The sequence below is a fragment of the Heloderma suspectum genome, chromosome 3, assembly GCF_057233095.1.
Source record: "Heloderma suspectum isolate Gila_16-S chromosome 3, 16-S_ref, whole genome shotgun sequence".
NCBI classification, from domain to species: domain Eukaryota; kingdom Metazoa; phylum Chordata; class Lepidosauria; order Squamata; family Helodermatidae; genus Heloderma; species Heloderma suspectum.
In genome coordinates, this window is record NC_139460.1 from 277,128,774 (window position 1) to 277,151,872 (window position 23,099).

The 23,099-nt window shown below is 44.6% G+C and overlaps 1 protein-coding gene across 1 annotated transcript in view; it reads left to right on the forward strand.

Annotated features, from left to right (window-relative positions):
* Positions 1-232: 232 nt before the first annotated feature.
* TRIM42 (tripartite motif containing 42) overlaps positions 233-23,099 on the forward strand; it is a 28,482-nt gene continuing 5,615 nt past the window's right edge. The window contains 4 exon segments of the mRNA XM_084845684.1: positions 233-615; positions 9,065-9,747; positions 12,578-13,404; positions 16,392-16,622. Of these exon segments, the coding sequence (XP_084701810.1) occupies positions 233-615; positions 9,065-9,747; positions 12,578-13,404; positions 16,392-16,622 (2,124 nt within the window).

Sequence of the window (23,099 nt, forward strand, 5' to 3'; positions counted from 1 at the left end):
ATTGTGACATATTTTATGATGCAACTGACGTGTTATTTTCATATGCAAGAAACCCCACAGCCTCATTGGTAAAACCCATTGTGATGTCATTAGTCCTCCCTATGAGGTCAGAAAGAACGTTTCACAACACAGGTCCAATATAAGCTATGAGACAGTTGATAGGTAGTCGTAAAAAGCAAGCACACCTTTCTAGGACCAAAGGGGGGGGGGAATCTAAGTATCCTGACAGGCCATGGCTGGCAAGAACTGCGCATGTTGCTTGACATGTCCATGTTGCCCAGGTTGTCACTGCTGCGCTTGCTGCGCAAGGTGTCGACGGGTCTTCTTCAACAGACACTCAAGGAAATGCTGCTTGTGTTGGCGTTTCCTGTGCAGCGATGAACGGAACTGTGACTGCTGCTACTGCCCACATGTTGAAGACGCAAGGTGCCAGTGGTGCCATTGCTCATGTGCGGAGAACCCCAATTGTCGCTGGTGCTGCTGCTCCTGTGCCAATAATAGACACTGCAAGTGCTTGTGCTGTACAGATGAGAACAATGACTGTCAATGCTATGAAAGCAGATGCTGCAATTACCTCGCCTATTTACCATACAGGCATCGATATAGAGCCAAAAGGTAAGTGTCATCAAACTATGCTTATTAGTTGCATTGGTTTTTCTTGTACAACATCTTTATTGGTCTGTGACCATAATAAATCAAATTCATTTGTTCATTCATTCATTCATCAAACTATTTTTTTCTTTTAGGATCATAGGAAGGTGCCTTATACCAGGTCTACTTGACTGGCAGCTCCTCTCCAAGGTTTTGGGCAGAGATCTTTCCCATCATCTGCTGTGTGACGATGATGATGATGATGATAATGATGATAATAATAATAATAATAATAATAATCTGGAGATGTTGGGGACTGTATCTGGGGGCCTTCTTCATGCGAAGCAAGTGCTATGCCTGAAGGAGCTATGATCCCTTAGGATAACTCAGTGCAAGTGTTGCTCTATTTCCACACAGTTTATTGTTGACGTCAACAATTCTGAGAATCTGTGGGTAGGAAGAGAAGGGTGGAGGAAAAACTGGAGCTGCAACTGGAAGGTGTGAAAAGACTGAAATGACAAAAATCTGCTTAGTGAAGGGAAACAGATGGGAAAAACACATTAGACTCTAATAAAAGAGAAATGCTAATTGCTTCTATCCAGGGAAAGAATGCTAAGGCCAGAGCTGGCATGTAAAAGAGAAATGTATTTTTCATGGTGTTCAGTGGTGGCTGGTGCCCATTTGGACTGGTGGGGCAGGTGGAGCCAACTAGATCTTGTTTTCCTCTCTTGCAGAAATCCTCTCTTACAAAGACATTAGGGCCACTTAAGTCCATTCCTTGGACTCACATTTGTCTATTTTGGAATAGAAATTTGGAATAGAAACTGGACTGAGGCCATAGTGAGGCAGAGAGAGGGTTAAAGACTCCCTACCCTCCACACTAGGGTCCTGATCGGGATTGGGCCCACTGTGCCTACTCTAGAGTAAAAATGAGCAAACATAAGAAGATTCACGCTGGATCAGTCCAGCATTCTGTTCACACAGTGGCCAACCAGCTCTTGATAGGAAACCTACAAAACAGGACATGAGTGCAACAGCACCCTGCCACCCATGTTCCCCAGCAACTGCTGTACATAGGCATGCCGCCTCTGATACTGGAGGGAGCATAGAGGCATCAGGACTAGTAGCCATCGATAGCCTTCTCCTCCAGGAATTTGTCCAATCCCCTTTCAAAGCCATCCAAATCGGTGGCCATCACTATGTCCTGTGGTAACGAATTCCATAGTTTGACTATGTGCTGTGTGAAGCAGTCTTTCCTTTTATCTGAATCTCCCACCAGTCAGCTTCATGGGATAGCCCCAGCTTCTAGTATTGTGAGAGAGGGAGAAAAGTGTCTCCCTATCCACAGCCCTAAGGTGAGGCTAAGCAGGCTCTGGTGTTAAAAGCTTTAAGTGTCTGCCTAGCCAGTACTGGAAGCAACACTGTTCTTTCAGCTCCAGGGTCTACCTTGCCCTGTGCTTGATGCCCTGTGCTACTGACCCATGAACTCCTTCTTGACTCTGCTTCTGGACTTTGTAACACATCTGAGTGCCTAACTGTGCTTTGACCTCTGCCTGCTATCTCGAGCACTCCTGCCTTAGCCTGACCCCACGTATCTGACTGCTTTCCTGTGCTTTGAACTTTGCCTGCTATGTCAACCACTCCTTCCTTAGCCTGAACCCCACTGGACTGAAACCTGTGTGCTTGAACATTTGCCTGACTTGTTACCTTGCTCTTTGGTTAGCCCCTTCATTCAGAGTCTGCTGCAGCCAATGAAGGACACCTCTGTCACTTTGTGAGATACAAGCAACAAGTGCTGCCAGTCACTGAACTCCACTGGTGAAAATAGTCCCTGTTTCTGCAGCTCTTCTAACCCCCTTTCAACAGGCTCACACAGTTCACGTTGTACAGGGTATACTTTATGGAATGTGGGAATGGATAGTTGAGCCACCTGAAACTTTACATTTATTCACTGCACCAACTCTTTACAAAAATGATCAGGCACGGCCTTATGATGTTCCTTTAACATTGTGATTACATCTAACATATGGTCAAAGCAGTACAGTCCAGTTTTAATTTGTGCAATCAATTTCTACCAAGTAAAGGAGAACAATTCCCCTCACCACTAGCTCAAGTGGGAGTTTTTTGTCTACCACCAAGTCAGGCAGCTTCTCTGGTATCTTCATCTGCCCTCAACTATAATGATTTATCCATACTGCTTAGTGTCACATCAGAAAAACCTTGTTTATGCATTGTCCCAGGAAGCACTGATACTGCAGCTCCTGTGTCTATTTCCATCTGAATCACCACATCATTTACTCTCAACATAATAGTTCATGATTTGTGGCTTTGTGGTTACTCAACCTTGACCACATGTAGTGCAGAGCAAAAATAAACAGCATCCAACTTGTCCGCATTTGGCTCCTTCACAGCTAGATATCTCACTTGGGTCCTCACTTGCTGTCAGTGGCCACTATTTTTCCTTGGTTATTTTGTGGCAAAATATTATATGCACAGGCAGCATGTCCCCTTTTCCCACAATTATGGCACTGAAATGGATAAAGACACATCTTTTCCCACCATTTCTTTTCCCACTGTATGTCAGCAATATCTGTAGCTTGTTCTAAAACTGCAGAAAGTTCTTGCAGTTTCAAACATCAGCGCAACCACTACTGACCCTTCTAACTGGGTGTCCTTCTTCTGTACCATATCTAATAGTTCCTCTCTCAACTCCAAATTCCTACAACAAATTAGTCTCTTCAAACATCCTTCAAACACCCCGCCCCATCCTGCTAAAATAGAGCATCGCTGATAGGTTCTTCGAACCTGCAAGAAATTTTGAAATGACTTTTTCAAGGGCTGTGCATCACCTCAGTGCTGAATCCAAATACTAAAGTGAATTGAGCTGCTTTGGGTGTGCCTCAGTGAGATCCGAAGCAGATCAGACCAGCACTGAGTCAGTCTGAAGTGAAGTGGGCCACCATCAAAGCGCCTCAGTCCACTTCTGAGATTTGGAGCTATTTTGAAGCCTTCTGAAGCCCAGACAGCCTGTCTCTAAATGTATCAACTTGTGAAAGATCAGGGAGGGAGGGAGTGAGGAGGAGGGCAGAGGGGGGAAGGGGAGAGGAAGAGGAGGGGGGAGTGGTGAGCTTTGGCAAATGGCAACTCTAGTTGCCAAATTAGTGCTGAATGTAACCCAGCAGTCTTCAATCAGTGACAGTGGTGGTGGTGGTGGTGGTGGGGATACTGTATATATTGGAGATCAGCCTGTGTTTGTTTCACTGTGTGAGAGAGAGTTGGTTAGTTGGCCAGATCTGTGGGGTGTGTGTGTTGTATTGCAGCTTTGTTATTGTTCTTCTTTCCCACCCAGCCCTTCTCAATTCAATTATTCCCTTTCTTTTCTAGATTCTTTATTTTAAAAACCCAAAAACATTTTAAAAAATACTTTAGTTTCCTCCTTTCCTTGTTCTTTGCCCCCCCCCCCCAGGCCCTTCTCAATTCAGCCATTCCTATTAGTTTCCCCTTCCTTCCTTCCTTCCTTCCTGATCTTATATATATATATATATATATATATATATATATATATAAAAGTCAAAAATTGTGTGTGGGTTTGTGTGTTTGTGGCTGGCTGCAGGGCCACCTGTAATACAGGGAATAAGGGGGAGCTGCCCTGGGCCTAATCGCACTGCAGGGACCCACTGAGCCTGCCATTTGGGCCCTGCAGTTACTCCCACTTTTACGTAACATTCTCACTTGCCAGAGTGTATGACAGGAGTCACTAGGTTACTTTATTACTTTGTTTATACTTTCCCTTACTAACAAGTTCACCCTCTCTATCATGGTACAGGCCAGGTTTCTGATTTCAGCTGTGAGTCATCCTATTGGCCATCTTTCACTCCATTGGTCTCTCTCCCATTCACTCTGACTTCCTTCACCTTGGATTGGCTGGCCGCTGTTTGTTCCCTCCCCTTGACTCATGGTTTCTTTTCTGACTGTGCAGAGCATTTAGTTTCTCTCCCCTCTTCCTGCAATACCCAGCGAGCAAGCAAGTTAGCGTTAAATATCTTTACCCCTTTCAATGCCAGATGTATCTGTTAGTAGTGTGTGATTAACACTAATGTGAAATGTGGTGCAGTGTGTGCTTGCCTGTCTGAGGGACTGGGATGACACAGTGGAGTGGAGACTTAGGGCTTTATTCTCCATGTTTCTCCCATGGGCAGTTATATGTTGCGTGTTCTAGAGGGGGTTCCTCAAATCAGTTGTATATCTTTGTTCCAACTGGAAAAACAACAAATGTTGTTTATAAACAAGCCTTACAGTGAACTTCTACTTTCCTAATATTTAACTTTAGGTCCATAGTTGTTGACACCGTCACCATCATGTCATCCATCATGCTGCTCGGGAATCTCCATGTTCTTCCCACATACAGTTATACCTTCCAGAATTAGTTTATAACAATAAGCGAAAATTGTGTCGTGTGCTCTTCATAAGAATTTTTTTAAAAAAACAATAAACAAACAAAAAATCTCAATTTTCCTTTTCACCTTTCTTATGGAACCTTTCTGAGAAGCGTAAACCTACCTTAAAGTGTTTCTAACCAATAGTGCCTATGACAAAATTACATCCTGGGCAATGCCAGGACATCAGCTAGTTCTTTATAAAAACAAAACAAAATTAAAAAGTACTTTAGTTTCCTTGCCTTGCCTCATTCTTTGGCTCTCCCCTCCTGCCCTTCTCAATTCAACCATTATTTAGTAGCTCGCTCTTTCTTTCTTTCTTTCTTTCTTTCTTTCTTTCTTTCTTTCTAGATCCTTTATAAAAAATCTCGCTCTTGCTCAGAATGTTCTTTTCCTTGTTCTTGGTTCCCCCCTTTTCAATTCCTGTATTCCTTCCCTTCCCATTTTTGAACTCTGTACTTTCCCCTAAAACAAAACAAATCAACCCCCCCCTTTCTTTGCTTGTTGTTAGTCTGTATTTGCATTTCTTTTGCTCGTATGCGTGTGTGTGCTTGTGTTGTAGTCAAGCAAACAGTGTGTGGCAAAGCACTACACATGTGTCCATATTTCAAAATACTGTGGGAAAAGCACTACAAACATTGACATATATTATTTAAATTTAATACTACACTGTGTGGCAAAGCAAGCCCAATATGAGACATCTTCAGGGTCTTGGCATGGGGGCTGCCTGTTGCCCAGATTTCATGCACTTCTGTGCAACCAATGAAAAGTTATAGCTCTTTGCTTTGAGCGTTTGTGTTGAAAAAAACACATAGCACAAAACCTTTCTGCCAGCCTGCCTGCCAGACTGTTTTCCCAAGTAATGTGTATTCCATTCAGCCAAAGAGAGCCTGAAGTCATCCACTGTGAAGCCGAATAGGAAAGTAGTACTAAGGGAGGGGGGCTATTTTGCACTTCAAAGAAATCTACACCAGAGATTAGGGATAGTGACCTATCACCACTTAAACATGTTACTTCTCTTTATGTCCCTTGGTTGGGGCATATCCCTTTATGTCCTTTGGTTTGAGTTTCTGAGAACAGTACACTTTACCTGTGACTAGCACAAAAATGACTGGGACAACCTGTCTGAAATTTGGCTAGTGGAATCACCTCCATGGGGGCTGACAGGTCCCCAAATGTCATGCATGTCTGTTGAAACAGTGAAAAGTTATAGCTCTTTGAGAGTTTTTGTTGAAAAAATCAAATTTTGTTGAAAAAATAAAAAATATATATAAAAAAACAAACTGACTGAGATTTGGCAGGTGGAATCACCTCCATGGGGGCTTCCAGATCCCCAGATTTCATGTATTTATCATGAAAACTGAAAACTTTATGACCATTTCTGTTTTCCAATGCAAGTCAATGGGAAAACATCAAATCTGAATGGTTTGGATATCCAAATCGGATCCGAATCCGAAGCGAAGTGGACTGGGTCCAAATTGGTCTGAAGTGAAGTGGGACTGCTTTGGAATATCCGAATCGGCATCTGAAGCAAAGGGGGGGGGGGTTGTGCACAGCCTTATTTCCCCCCGCCCTTTCATTTAGTTTGGAAGTAGGATTAATATTGTTCCACTAGGAAATTATCAGTAGATCTACAATGAATCTTCAATGTTTTAACAATATCTTTATTTCCACTAGCCCAGGCTCCTGTGGGTAAAGCAAAATCTTCAGCAAAGCAAAGCAAAAGTTACCTTCCCTACTAAAATAGCCCTTGTCACAGAAGGTCACAGAAATTAAGAGGCAATGCACAAAAGGCTGGGTAAAACTAGGGCTACAAATTTATTGAACTAGCACCCCACAAGATCTACAGTGATGAAAGCTGTGCTGGTGATAATGCTAAACTCCTAAGGGTGAGGCTGACCCAGGCCTAAGTTGGAAAAAGCCAAGCTGCCATTCCCACTGTTTGGCTCCTCTTGATGTGCTCAGGAGTACCCTCCTGCAGCACTGCTCCCTGCATCCCAAGACTGTAGATGCAGGCCCCAAAGGGAAGGGGTGTCCTTTCCATACCCCAAGTACCCAGAAGGCAGGTCCCAGAAGCCCCCTTTCACCCTAAAGATGCTTCCAGGTGCTCACTGATGACTCATTCACAATTTCCGTACCAGCACTGTCTGTCCTACTGTGACCAACAATCTATTTAAAGCATGACCACCCCTATCCAGACAATTATCCCCCTGACAGTTAGTACAGAGGAAAAAACAAACAAACCACCCCTGACCAATCTGGCTATTTGGCAAAAATAAAAATAAAACTGTTCTTCTTGGACCATATGTGACCAGCATTGCCCACACAAAATCATACCCCAGAGTAGGAGTTGACTACATTGCAAATACATGGAGGCTGAGGTGGAGCGGCAGTGCTGGCTGTAGGTTTTTGAGGGCCCTTGGGCAAGACACCATCAATAGCACCCCCACCCCTCAGTGATTCTGCCTACTCACTGCCATTGCCACCAGCCCCTGTTGTTCCTCCTTTTTTTTTTTTTTATCATCGCTTGACAAGCAGAGAGCCAGCAAGTAAGAAGGCAGTGGCATCTACTGCTTGTCCTTCTCACCATCACTTTTCTTCAGAATGACAAGCAGGTGAACAAGAAGGTTGCAATTAGGGATGTTGGAGAATTCCGCCAGGGACTCCAGTGAGGCCGGAGTCTGTGGCGGAATGGGACAATCCCCCCCGCCACCCCGAGGAATCCCCCAGGACTGTCACAGCTTGGCAGGGATGCAAATGGCGGCCACTACACCATTTGCATCCCTGCCTTTTGCCGTGATAGGCTACGTAGATACTTACGTAGCCTATCAGGGCTTGGCAGGGACGCAAATGGCATAGCGGTCGCCATTTGCATCCCTGCGGAGGCTGTGATAGGCTATGTATATATTTACGTAGCCTATCACAGCAAAAGGCAGGGGCGCAAATGGTGTAGTGCTGCCATTTGGGGCTGGTGCAGCCCAGCAGCAGATGGAAGTCCGGCTGCGGGCAGCCCCGGCTGGCGGCTCTGTGGAGTCGCCGCGGAGCAGAGCCGGCAGGGGAGGATTCCAGGGGAGGGAATGGAGTGCCTCCCACCCACTGCAGATGCTTCGGATTGGAACGGTAAGTACATTTTGTACATCCCTAGTTGCAATGGTGAAGAACAGGAGCAAGTCCAGGAAGGCCTTGTTAGTGGGTCCCTGCAGGAGTGTTGGCTCTTGACAGGAGCCCAACCATGCCTACCCTTAATATTGGCCCTGTGGGGCTGTCTTATATAATCCTATGCTATAGGGCACACTAATACTATTTTCAGACTCACAGCAGTCACGTGCATCACCACCCTTGTGGCATCAGTTGCAAAGTCTGTCTTCTCTGTGACTGCTGATGGTTCGGGGTTGGAATCAGGTTTCTTGTCCTCTTCTTCAGTACCATTCTCTTGAAAATACCATTCCTGCCTCTGAACATAAGATCAGAATCCTTTTTTCTTTTCATTAAGCTGAAAACCTTCCATGCTTCCGTAAGTCCTTGCTAGCTGTACACTTACAGCTCACATTCTCTAAACCGAATAATCAGGAAGTGATCCCTTAAAGATAAAGCAACACTATTTTACAGAACTATGCCATACACTATACATATAATCTCAAGGATCCTAGAAAAGCTGCATTTTCCAGAGTCATTGGCACCTAGAACATTGCCATAGCAGCTTTCCTACTGACACAGGGAGAATGATCTTGCAGCATTTTGCAAGAATGATCTCTCCAGCAAGACCTCTCTTCTACTACTGCCAAAACTACTAATCATGTAAGTTGGGATGACTGGGGGAAGAATTGGCAAGGGACAGGGTGGAAAGAAAAACCAGGAAGTCTGACTTGGATTCAGTCTAAGCCATAGAGGAAGTGGCAGATGCTACTTGTTTCATAGTGTAGCCAAGTATTATGAATGAGATGCATTCATATTATGAACTAGGTAATTGCAAACATTGATGGCATTGCAAGCTATAACTCAGAAGTCTTTTAATTTTTTTTTAAATTTATACCCAGACGCAGAATTGGAGGCGATCCATCTGTAATATCACTGGATAAGGAAGCATCAGGGCATGCTTTTATTGATCAGCTTATTTGCCCTGTGTGCCAACGGTTATTTCTCCGCCCATTCATGTTGCCCTGTAATCACTGCATTTGTGATCAGTGTATAATGAGGAGCCAACTTAGGTCTGAGATCACGGAAAACTTCTACATCATCACATGCCCAACTTGCAACAAAGCACACTGCCTCCCATTTGCTAAGAAAATACAGCTGAGGATGAATTACCTAAGAGCCAGATTGGCTAGGGCATATATGCGCCGATACGGTTTCCTAAGGTGGAGGTTTGACAGAAGCCATGTACCAGTCTATTGCCAAATTTGTGATGAGCGGCGCAGGGCCACCAAGAGATGTGTGACATGTCAACTGAATTACTGTAACATTTGCTTGAGGAATTTTCATCAGGATGTCTCCTATCAAAATCATGTCTATTCCAAAATCGGGGATGAAGTCTGGGAAGAAAGAAACTGCATAATACATGCTGATTCATTGATCTCCAAATACTGCCTCGATGACCATGAACTAATTTGTGAATATTGCGCTGATGCACATCACATGGATCATGACACAGCTACTTTGCCAGTAGGATGTTCGAAAATGTCTGCTGCATTATTCAATGCTATTGCAAAGTTTAAAAAAGGTTCCTGTTTATATTTTAATTATTTTCTTTCTGTTTGATCTGTTACTAGATACTTTCAAAATGCAATGCTAAATACATCAGTGCTTTCTCCAAGGCTAAATAGTCCCTCAGTAGAAATGGCAACAAGTTGGCACATTCTGATCACAGGAGAAGAAGCTATTCAGCAGTGTGGTCCAGTAACACCTGGTTTCAAACCCTTAGGCCCTTTTAGCACATAATGATAACCCATCAGTTTAAAAACCAATGGGTTGTTGGGGATGAGTGAGTGCACTGTCTACAGTGCATCTGCCTCTTCTGCCTTTACTCCACAACTCACGATCAGCTTCCTCATAGGTTGTGGAGCATGATGTGTGAACAACAAATTATAGGTTAACTGCTGGGTTGTTTAGCCCTAAACCAACGTGGTTGTCTAGGTTCACATGTCGCACTCCACAACCTATGAAGGAGCAGATTGTGGGTTGTGGAGTAAAAGCAAAAGATTGTGAGCTGTGGAGTAAAAGCTCATGCACAACAACCCGTCAGTATTTATTTATTTATTTATTACATTTCTATACCACTCAACAGCCAAAATTCTATTGACAACTGAATGACAACTGATGGCTTGTCACTACATGTGAACCAGGTCTTAAAGAGTTATCACACTTCCACTACTCATAACACACCCTCTCAAGATCTCAAAGTATCAAAAGACCATCTGTTGTGTCCCCAACTGTTGCCGAAATTTGGCAGCAGCAAAGCAATCACTGGTTTGCCACTGAATTTTGGCAGTGTGATGTGATGGAGGATGAAAAGAGCCAAATTGTGCTTTAAATTTGGCCCTTTCCATCCTCCATTGTGTCTCTTTGCTGAAATTCAGCAGCAAATCGCCAACTGCTTTGCTGCCACTGCGCCACGAAATTCTGGTGGTATGGCAATGGTGCAGCCCCTGGGCAGGTGCAGGAGGTGGACTTTGGCCCTCAGACCCTCCGAAGTTGCCACCTTTGTCCTAACAATTAGCTTCCATGACCCAACCATTATAGAAAAATAACAAGAAATCTTGTTTGCAGCTTTGCATGTAAGCAATAGGAAGGTAGCTATCCGAACAATGGACACAAAATAGTTTTGCTGGAGGAAACAACCACCCACTTGAGCTGGGTACTTGTGTTCTCCTTTCTCACTTCCTTGATACAATGAAGGGGTAGGACCTCCACTCAGAAGCAGCCAAAGCCAGCCTACTCTGCACCTCCCTTTCCTGTCTGTTGCTACCAAGTGGGGCAGGGACAGCAGCCCGGTGACCACACTTTGGGGGGCTTGGTTCCCAAAGGCAGCCAAAAATTGTAGAGCCCTGTGCTTAAACATGGTATACCCCAAGTTCCTTGGACTGAAACGGGGGATAAAACAAATAAGCATTAGTTTATATGTGCATTTACATTTTTATCTGTAAACTATCGAATGAGTGGTAGACATACTGTAGGGACATCTATATCTCCCATGAACTTCTGAAACTGTAAATGCAGCCATGGGGATCAGATTGGGGCAATACTGCCAGTAGAGGGCTCAACCTTTCTTCCCGTGCCTTTTCCCCTGATTTAACTTCCCACAAACTGCTGTTGGTTCCATCTATACGTTGTCTTACAGGACAAATGGCACCTCCAGGAAGAACTGTGCAGAAATGGCTTCTTGAAAGTCTCCACCATATTTCTGGGTGGGGAGGGGGATTTCACCAAATTTCTTCATGGGGAGGAGAAATTCCCCAACAGTTTCTCAGGGGTGGAGCTCACCATTAGCAGTGGCTGTAGAATGATCACTTACAAATTGCCCCAAAGGAGGAAATGCATCACCAAAAAAGGACAAAAGAGGATAGTGATTTGCACAAAATTTGCATGTGCTGATTTACATGTATATATGCAAATTTAGAAATACATATTATAATGTAAAGAGAAATACAGTACCACTCACCACAGTGTGGAAAACTGTGACCTCTGTGCCCACCTGTTCAGGCTGCTGTTCTGATGTTAGCTGTTGATGGGTAACAGTTCTTATGGTTCTTTATCTTTAAACCAGAAGTGAACAGGATAGCTTTTCAAACAGAGGATGCCTTGAAATAGAGGATGGTCCTCTGGCTGCTCTTCAAATAGAGGACTGTTCTCTGTAAGAGGCCACCCTAAGTCGTAGCAGCACAGCTTCCTTCTCCCCCCCCCCAAGGGTTTCTTCCCCTGTCATTGCAAGGGGCAGCAGCAGCAACTGCGGTGGTAGCCTGGCTACCATTTTGTATTGTGCTCCACAAAACCCTGGATCTTTGCATGTATGGAAAATGGTGGCCAACACAAAAATAAATGGTGAAGAATATCAGGAAAAAATCTGCGAAGTGGCCTTCTTTTTCTAGGAAGACAGGAAATTTTTGCCTCAGCTGTAGCTTCAGGAAAGTGATTTACATAGGAGAGAAAAGAGCAAGGGGAAGTGTTAAGGCCCATTCCTCCCTTCCCATGGCTCTATTCACTTCTTTAAAACATTGTGGAAGATCTGATCATGGGTTGTCAGCTTCATGTTTAGTTTGGTCCTATGTCTTTGCTTGGATTAATGCATTTTCTCCCAAGAGCAATACTTGCAAATTCAGTTTACAGTAGGTAATGTGATGCTGCACATCACAATTTTCTTGAACTGAACCATAGTGAAGCCACACCTTCAAGTGGGAATTGCTACCTTGGAATTCGGGATCTCTATTTGTCTAAATGCGGTTGGCCTATATTAAACCCTAAGTTACTTTTAATCTTTTATGTGTTTTGTGAATAAGTAGAGTATGTTTCAAAATATAAGTGGTATAATGATTATCCTAATTTCTGTGTTGCAGTCCGATATATAATTGATAACGATCTAATGGAGGTCCTTGTATTAAAAAACAATTTTAAGTCCTATAAGGAAACGAAAAGGAGGGAGATCAGGAATGGTTTCATCAGATTACGGAACATACTTCAGGAACGAGAGAAAGACTTGATGGAGGCAGTAGAAAACCTTGAGATTCAAAAACAGCAGGCACTGTACGAGTTTGCAGAGTACACATCAAAGAAAATTCACCAGATGGACAGCCTCATGCAGTATTCTAAGGAAGCTTTAAAGGAAAACAGCCAACTTGCATTCCTTCAGTCTGCACATTCCCTCGTAAATGAAATAGAAGACTCAATGGCTAATATTTACCAACCTAGCCCACATCTCAGGGAAGACCCTATTAAGCATCTGAAAGTCGACTTTGATGAACTTGCAGTTAACTTAGATAGCATTTTCCCATCATTTGCAACTAGACAATATTATGAAAAACTAAACAAATCCCCTTATCCTTGCAGTTCTGATGTTATGGTTCCAAGGCTTGTTTCCAGTGCACACGTTCCAAGCTCGCTAGGAATGAACCGAAGTCAGTCTTTGGCATCATTTTCTTCACTGGGTGATCAAAGCATGATAGGCAGTGATATAGTTATAAGACCCAAATCATTACCTCCTGCTAACGTGAGAGATAGTGGCATGTATGCAATTTGGCATGCATCACCAGATAGTGCAAGAAACGGAGGAAACTACGAAACCCGTGGCACTTATTACAATCCAGAATTACTTGGAGAACCTTCTCCTTCAGTTCCTGGCCTTGTGGTTGTTTACCAAACACTTGTCTATCCCACTGTGGCTAAGGTAAGAATTTTTATAAAATGTGTCTTGCGTTCTGCTCGTACAGTCCTTGACAGCATTTGGAGATGGATACCCCTATCCTGATGACACTGGAAAGTCTTTACTCAGAAAAAATTACTTGAGTGCATCTTTTATTCTCTTTCTCTCTTGGAGATTATCTGTCTGTCTGTCTGTCCGTCTGTCCATCCATCCATCCATCCATCCATCCATCCATCCATCTATCTATAGCAGCAGCTCCAGAAATGTGGTTACAGATTCAAAAATGTTGGGTAGGGAATCTACATGAGAACTCTCTTACAAAACTCTCAACATGTTACAAGAAATAAGTTCAAAACCCCATTTCTGAGAAGCCCCTTTGGATGTAGGGATGTTGTAGGCATTCGGTTGGGGCTCAAGGCCCAGTGATTTCTTGCTGGCTTGGCCCCCTGGATGCCAGTCCATGGATCCCTGTGCTTGCCTGACTTGGTACATGCCGAGTTGGGCAAGTGTGGGGATCCCTGCTCCCTCACTGAGCTGCAAAATGGCAACTTGGCCTTTTTCATAGAGGGCCATTTTACACAGATGGTGGCCATAAAGCAGGCCATTTATGCAAAATTACAGGCATAAATGGTCTAAATAGACCATTTGTGCCTATAATCTTGTGTGAATGGGATGCTTTATGGTCACTATTTGCATAAAGTGGCTCTTTATGTAAAATGCCAAGCCACCATTTTACATAAAATGGTGGCTCGGCAAGGCACTGGGCAGCCATGTGCCACTTGCCACTCCTTATTTCCTTATTTTGGCACGTCTAGTCTACGTAAACATTTACGTAGACTACAGCGAAAATAAGGGGAACGCAAATAGTGTAGCGTCTACGCTATTTGCGTTCCCCTTATTTTCGCCATAGTCTACGTAAATGTTTACGTAGACTAGACATGCCAAAATAAGGAACGCAAATAGCGGCGCCCATGGCGTTTTTTTGTTTTTGTTTTTAGTCAGCCATGATAGGCTACATAAAGATTTACATAACCTATCACGGTATTTCTTTAAAATCTAGCCGTGATAGGCTACGTAAATCTTTACGTAGCCTATCACGTTTTTTTGTTTGTTTGTTTGTTTTACTGGAAATGGTGGCGGCGGCAGCCGGTCGGAAGACCGGCCACCGCCGCACCACCGCCAGGAGGATTTGCCCAAGGTAAGTCCCGTCCCGGGGGGTGGGGGGGGGGCAGACCATTTCACCACCAATTTCGGGGGGCCGAATGCGCTGGCATTCGGCCTCCCCGAGATTTGTGCCAAAATTCTCTGACATCCTTAATTTGGATGTTACTTTCCCATAGCTTCTTCTCATACCACTCTCACAAACATATAGATGAAGAACCCATGTAGATAGGGTTCTTCCATTCATGGAAGGGATTCCATTCTAACAGAGGCTCCTACTCGAGGCAGGGAAGGAGAAGGAATTTTTGTTGATTTACCCCTTTCACTTGTGCCCCCAACCCTCCAGTGAAGCTTTTCAAGGGAGATGCAAGGGGAAGGGGTATAGAAAAAATAATTTCTTCCCCACTACTTCCAGTGGCTGGGACATCTCATGAGCAGAATCCATGGGAAGTTTGGATCCAACCCAGGATCACATTCCTCCTGTACATTCTGATCAAGTTCCCTTGCCAACTGAGAAAAGGCAACTGAGTATGAAATACAGTAAGTGAATCAGAGCATTCTCAGTCATGGTGCCAGCATTGTGCAATGCCCTCTCCAGTAAAGGCCTGGCTTCTTTATGTTCATTTCACTGACTGGTCAACTTGTGGCTCTTTGTGGAATCTGTTGGGGAAGGAACACCAGAAGGGAGCAGTGAGTTCCATCATCTCCAAATTTTGCACCCCATTCCCAGAAATTTGCCAGTGAGCTTCAGGCCCCCTTACCCCCCCCCCCTTCACCAAACCACAAAATATGAGTCAAATGTTAATCCATAAGCACCTCGGTTTTTCTGGGCATTTTAGGAGAATTATTGGGAAGAGCTGAGGCTTTGTCTGAAAATTCTACGTACCTTGGGGGAGGGGGACCAGTCCTGGTGGAGCTTTTTCTACTGTGTGCTAGATAAGCACCAGTTGCATAAGCACTGGTTGGTAAATGTATATGACATCTTTAGAAATGAGTCTATTATCATGGGGCAGTTAATGTCTCCTTACCATGGTGGTGCTACATATCCCACATTCCCTGCCCAGGATCTCTCGCCACACACCTTCTGGGTCTACCTACCAAAAGCTACTCCTACTTGTTCCACACATGGAAGGCCTCTTAACAGATATAATAGCAAAACGAAAGACCATGAAAGACATATACCTCTGAATAACAGAGACCACTGAGAAGACAATGTGGAATATCATTGTCTCTATGCCCTGCTTTCAAGCTTCTTAGAGTCAAACTACACATTACATTAATTGCACAGTATGTAGCTGATGTTTATCTCTCTCCTTTTTTTTTTTTTAATATGTGCATGCAGATTCAGTTTGATCATGGACCAAAATCCCCTACACACAGATAACAAAAGGAAAAAAGCCTCCAATGACTCCATTGACCCCTGTGCAAGGGGAGGGGGGTGGGATTTTAGGAAGCAAACAGTGGCAAGTAGGGAAGTTTTAATCCTCCCTTTCTGGTGTGCAGTGGTCCCAATCTAAATCAAGGTCACACACACTTACTTAAGTGTAAAAACACAGAGATAAGCATCAGGCTACATAGTGCACAATTCATGCAACATGTGGTTTGCTCTGTAGAATTAAACATTTACAAAGATCAGGCACTGAAATGGTGGACAGTGTTCTAAAATACCTGTATTGCATAGGAATGCCCATCATAAAAAAAAGATTTTGTTTTTGAAAAATCCACAAATATTTATTACTCAGACAAACACAAAACTGGAATCCTTACTTATTTGTGATACTAATGCTGACAGCTCGTTAAATACAACATGAAAATGTGTTCCATGCTATATGTACCTCTGTACTCCTTAGATTTACTGGACATGTCCTACAGAAGAAGTAGAGAGCTTTGAGGTTGCTTATTATGAAGTAATTGATGAAGGTGCACCTGAGAATTTAATCCAGCCACAACTTGTAGGAGTACTGACAGGGATTGTACAACAGAATCTGGAAATACATAATCTGACACCTAATACAGAATATCTCTTTAAAGTTCGAGCTGTCAATGAAAACGGACCAGGCGAATGGAGTGACATTTGTAAGGTATGATCTAGTCCCTCTCGCATATGCTTTTCTGCTGAGTTGAGACCACGCATAGATAGGCAACGTCATGGTCTAAAATAAACTACTCATTTCTCCATAGATTATTTTGCTGGTTGAATTAGCCAGTGCTAGATACTGCTGCCCTTCCCTCACATGTCAACCATGTTGACTCCACAGTCATTAGCAGCGCTGTGCATGGACCTCCTGATTCGCTTCAGAGGTCCATTCAGATCTTCTGAATCAGCCCTGATTTGCTTTGGACTGATTCAGACCCGATCCGATTTGCTTTAGATTCAGATCCAAATCGAGATTCAGAAATCCAAATTATTCAGATTTTACATTTTCCCATTGACTTGCACTGGAAAACAGAAATGACCATAACTTTTCAGTTTTTATGATAATTACATTAAATCTGGGGACTCGGCAGCGCCAGTGGAGGTGACTGAACCTGCCAAATTTCAGACAGCTTGATCCAGTAGTTTTTGTACTAGGCGCAAGTAAAATTTGCTTTTTGCAAGGAAATCTCTGAAAGCAAAGAGCTATAATTCTTCAGTGCTTTGACAGAGGTGCATGAGATTTGGGCACTTGACAGCCCCTATGGACTATGGAGATAAGTGAAACTGCCAAATATCAGACAGTTTGGTCCAGTAGTTTTTGTGCTAGTCATGCATAAAATTTCCTTTTCTCAGAATCAAAAACAAAAGGCAAAAAAACCTTTCAGCCACACAGGAGATTAGAGATCCTAATCAGAAGGTGTTTAAGGTGACAATAAGGAGGTTACTATGCCTAATCTCTGGTGTAGGGTGGGTTTTTGTGTGTGTGTGGGGGATAAGTGCAACAGTACTTTCCTTTTGCCTGTTCTGAATTTGCCACTGACCTGAGGCTCTCATTCAGCCAGGGAAGAAAGAAAACTTAAACCTCTCTCTTTGGCTGCAAGTTACAATACACATTACCTGGAAACGACACACTGACTGAACTTAGTGGGGCTTATTTATTAATATCACTGCTGCACTTTCTCTACTCCATATAATCTTATAAACCTCCCCCCATATTTCCCTTTCTTCTAAAATAAATATCCCAAACATTGAAGCCTTTTATAAAGGAGATGTTCCAGCCCCGTGATCATTTCAGCAGCCCTTTTTCCCAGGAAGGATAAGATGAAACAAACATTTAAAAAATGCATATAGCCTAGCCTGATCAAATTCTTCTTACAGTCGTTTTGATGCACACAAGGGAAAACAAGTGACAGGTAAAGGGTTCTTGGAAAATCAGCAAAAGTGATGATACTTCATATCATGTGTATTGTGTACTGCTTTGCCCCACAGTATATCTTGGACTGGGTATTAATGTACTGCTTTGGCCACATACTGTTTGCTTGTGCAGAATAATGTGTATGGTGTGCGCGCGCACCCCCCCCCAAAAGAAAAGCAGATACAGAAAGAAAAAACTACCTACAAACTAGGGGGTGAGGGGAAGGGAAAGAACACTAAAGCCTAACAGAAGAGAAAAGGGGTTGGTGGATGGGTTGTTTTTTTAAAAATAATTCTTTGTTTTTTATAAAAATATAGAGTTGAAAAATGGAAGGAATGGTAATTGAGAAGGGTGGGGAGCCAAAGAACAAACAGTAGAAAGCAAGGAAACAAACTGCTGGGTTAAAGGTTCAGCCCTATTAGCACCTAGAGATGTGTTTTCCAAGGATCAGTTCCCCTCCCCCTACTCCGTCTCTCCCCCTCCCTTCTCTAGCAAGTTGTTACATTTACTCAGAATTGCCCGAAGTAATCCAAAGCGCTTCAGATCTCTCCAACCTGCTTTGGACTGCTTCAGACAGCTCAGGACCCACTTTGGATTCAGACCAAAGCAGTCTGAATCACCCTGATTCACTTTGGAATTTGGGATTCGGACTGAAGCGGTGCACAGCGCTAGTCATTAGTGTTTGTTTTTACAGTGGCATTCTCTATATACTGTATGCTTAACATACATAATGGTAGCTCTCTAAAGTTTGAGGGACATACAGAGGAAAAGGAAAATGGCACTGAAAATGTTTTTGGTCTGGAGAAATCAAGGACCAAGATTTTCAAAATTCAGGTAGTAATTAGGTAGCTGAATGATTGTTTGAATTTTCAAAAGGGGTGGTGGTGTCCCATACTGTGATGCTGTGGGTTTCTCTTGCTTAGATGCTGATCCAAGCTTGAGAAGAGCTCAGCTCCTCCCTCTCTCCTTCTTGCAATGAGCATCTAGCCCCCATACCTCCAACTCCCATCTCCATCCACCTGTGAGTCTCCAACCTGCTGAATTTTGGTGACAAAGCATCATTTTTTCCTTTAGCCCAGCAAGTGCTAATGATGTTGTGCTACCATTGGTTATGCTAGGACAACATCATTAGTGCTAGTGCTTTGGCAGCATTGTATACTGCCCATTATCTTAAAATCTTGCTTCACCTTTGACACCTGTCTCGTGCTTCTGTCTAGGTTGCACCCAGGGCAGATCTGTTGCTCCACTCTGCCTACACTACCGTTGAGAAGAGATGTGTAGATAAGTCAGCAACCATTCTCCTTTGCCCAATATTTTACAGTGGTTTGCCAAGTCAACCAATTTGCAGTCTCTCCCCACCCACCCCCACACATAAAACGGAAGGATAGGATATATATTTTTTAATAAATAAAAATAAGTAAACACACACACACACACAGAGTTCCCTTTTCAGCTCCAACTCTTTTCAAAATTAAAATTTATTTATTAAATTTATTAATCGCCCATCTGGCTGGTCACCCAGCCACTCTGGGCGATGTACAAAGTATATAATAAAACAGTTTAAAACAATAAAATTCTACAGTAAAAACATTTTCTAAAATACCCTAACCCACCCCAAATGCCTGCCTCAACAACCACATTTTTAATGCATGGCGGAAGCTCATTAAAGAGGGGCATGGCAAAGTTCCCTAGGGATGGATTTCACAGAGTGGGGGCCACCACAGAAAAGGCCCTCTCCCTCGTCCCCACCAGTCTAGCTGTCCTGGCTGATGGGACAGAGAGAAGGCCATCCGAGGCTGATCTTGTTAAGCGGCCTCTCTGGTGTTGCTGGAGGCGCTCCTTAAGATAAGCTGGGCTGGAACCATATAGGGTTTTAAAGGTCAAAACCAACACCTTGAATTTGGCCCAGAAAACAACTGGTAACCAGTGCAACTCCTTCAGCACTGGAGTGATGTGATCTCGCCGGCAGCTGCCTTTAATCAGGCGAGCCGCCATGTTCTGTACCAGCTGCAGCTTACGAACTGTCTTCAAGGGTAACCCCACATAGAGCACATTACAGTAGTCTAAATGAGAAGAGACATGAGAGGGCATGTGCTACCGATGGGAGCAGATGGTCGGGAAGGAAGGGGCGCAGCTGCCATATCAGATGGAGTTGATATAGCGCTGTCCGGCTCACAGCTGCCACCTGAGCCTCCATGGACAGCTGGGAGTCCAAAATGACCCCCAGGCTGCGGACCTGGTCTTTCAAGGGTAGCCATACCCCATTCAACACCAGGTCAACATCCCCCAGCTCCTCTTGTCTCCCACCAAAAGTACCTCGGTCTTGTCAGGGTTCAGCTTCAGCTTATTCCTCCCCATCCAGCCACTCACCATCTCCAGCCATTTGGACAGGGATTCTACGGCCCACCTTGGTGAAGATTTGAATGAGAGGTACACCTGCATGTCATCCGCATATTGATGACACTGCACCCCAAACCTCCTGATGATAGCTCCCAGCGGCTTCACATAGATGTTAAATGGCATTGGGGAGAGGAAGTAACCCTGTGGCACCCCACAAGTGAGTGGCCACGGGTCTGAAACCTCCTCTCCCAGTGCTACCCTCTGGTACCTGCCAGAGAGGAAGAACCGGAACCACCGCAATATGGTAACTCCAATGCCCAGCCCCTCCAGGCGGTCCAGGAGGATACCGTGGTCAACCGTATCAAAAGCTGCTGAGAGGTCGAGGAGAACAAGGAAGGAGCATTTGCCCCTATCCAGAGCCCTCCTCATATCATCCACCAAGGTGACCAAGGCCATTTCTGTCCCATGCCCAGGCCTGAAGCCCGACTGAAATGGATCTAGATAATTGGCTTCTTCCAAGTGTGCCTTTAACTGCATCGCCACCGCCTGTTCAATCACCTTGCCCCAAAATAGCAGATTCAAGACTGGGTGAAAATTGTTCAGAACTTGGGGATCCAAGGAGGGCTTCTTTAAGAGTAGTCTTATCACTGCCTCCTTGAGGGCTGATGGCATCACTCCCTCCTCAAGGGAGGCGTTCGCCACTGCCCTGATCCCCTCACCCAGTCTCTCCCTGCAGCCCATAATGAGCCAAGATGGGCAAGGATCAAGTAAGCAGGTAGTCAGCTTTACAGATGAAAGCACCTTGTCCACTTTGCCACAGGCCGCCTCTTGCTCACTAACTGTATCCACAGCACACGGAATAACACTCCTAATCTGATCAATTTTATCTGCAAAGTGCCTTGCCAAGGCCTCACAGGAGGCCTTAGAATGCTCCAGTGGTTCTGGAGCCACTGGACCGACCAGGCTCCGGACCACTTGGAACAACCTCCTGGGACAGCACTCTGCAGACGCGATAGAGGCAGCATAATATTTCTTTTTTGCTGCCTTTACTGCCACATAATAGGCTGAAGATACAGCTCTAGCCCATGTCTGATCGCCTTAGGAGTGAGACTTCTGCCACCAGCGCTGTAGCCATCTCACCTCCTTTTTCAGAACTCATAACTGTGGATTGAACCATGGTGCAGTCCGAGCCCTGTTCAGGGGGGGAGGGCATTTCGGAGCCACCTGATCTAATGTCCCAGTGATTGTGGCATTCCTGCCACCCACCAGGGTCTCAACCGAGTTCCATTGGCGTGCTCCAGAGAATCCCCAAGTGCGTTCAGGAATCCATTCGGATCCATAAGATGCCTGGAGCGGACCATTTTAATGGGTCCTCCACCCCTGCAGAGGGGTTGTGGAACTGAGAAGTCCAACGTCACCAGATAGTGATCTGACCATGACAAGGGGGTGGTGGATATACCCCCGATTTCCAGATCACTCCCCGCTTCTCCAGAAACAAACACAAGGTCTAGTGCATGACCGGCTACATGGGTGGGCCCAGTTGGAATATGGTGCAGCTCCCAGGAAGCCATGGTCTCCATGAAGTCCCAAGGTGCTCCTGTGAGGATGGCCTCTGAATGTACGTTGAAGTCCCCCAACACCAATAAGTTAGGGGACTGCACATGCACATCAGAGACCACCTCAAGCACCTTGGCCAGGGCGTCAGTCATGCAGCGGAGTGGACGGTACACGAGCAGAATCCCCAGACTGCCCTTCGGGCCCAACCTTCAGTACATGCACTCAGCAACCTTGGTCTCCCAGAGAGGGGGTCTGGTGAAGACCAAGGACTCTCGGTAAATAACAGCCACTCCCCCTCCCTGATCCCCAGCCCTCGGCTGCTGTGCATATGAAAATCTGGCTGGACACATGGCCGCCAGAGTTGGAGCAGCGGCCTCAGCCAGCCAGGTCTCTGTAATACATGCCAGTAATTTATGTATCCGTTAGGGGTGGACGAAAGTCACTTACCTGTCCTCGAAGCTTGTTCGTGGTGGGGGGGAGGCGCTTCGCTGCTCCCCCCGCAAAGTTCAGGACGGGGGGGGAGGCTTCCCGCCTCGCCCAGCCAAAATTCAGGCTGGGGGGGAGGTTTCCCGCCTCGCCCGGCCGAAATTCAGGCTGGGGAGGAGGCGCCTCGCCTCGCCTGGCTGCGAACTCAAAAGTTTTTTTTTTTTTTAAAAAGCACCCCCATGATAGGCTACTGTTCAGGCATATTATGCATTCTGCATGCTGCTTTTCTAGTGTAATTTCCTGCTTTGTATTCCATATTACCCCAAATACCACAATATATGTCATGGTGTACACTACGAGATATAAATGTGCAAGACAGATATAGTGTCACCATTATGGGATCTTATCTGCTGGCTCCTTGGACTCAGCTTTTTCTATTTGTAATTCTTCCTTATCTTCAACCCTTGATAATTTTGCCCTATCATTAATGCAGTTGGTTCACCTTACTCAACCCCAGCCTTGGCTTACTTACTTTACTTGTTATCTTTGTTCTTGTGCCCGGGCAACTAAATGCCTCTGGCAGAGGACTAGGGAATGGTTAAATTACATTAATTACGAATTCGTTCTTTCTTCTTTTTCTTCTGCCATCTCTTTGGCTAAACAGCAGCACTACTCATCAATAATTCAGGTGAATGCCAAAAAGCCTCAGTGACTTTTCGCTACTTTAGATGATCTTTTAAATCCTGTCCCACTATCTCTTCCCCTCTCTCTTTCCACTAATAACTTTGCTTCTTTCTTTAATATAAAAATTCAAACTGTTTGTTCTGGTCGTGCTGCTTCTCCCCCTTTTCCGTTACCAGCTCTTCAGATGCCGGTTCTTTCTGCTACATTGTCTATGTGTTC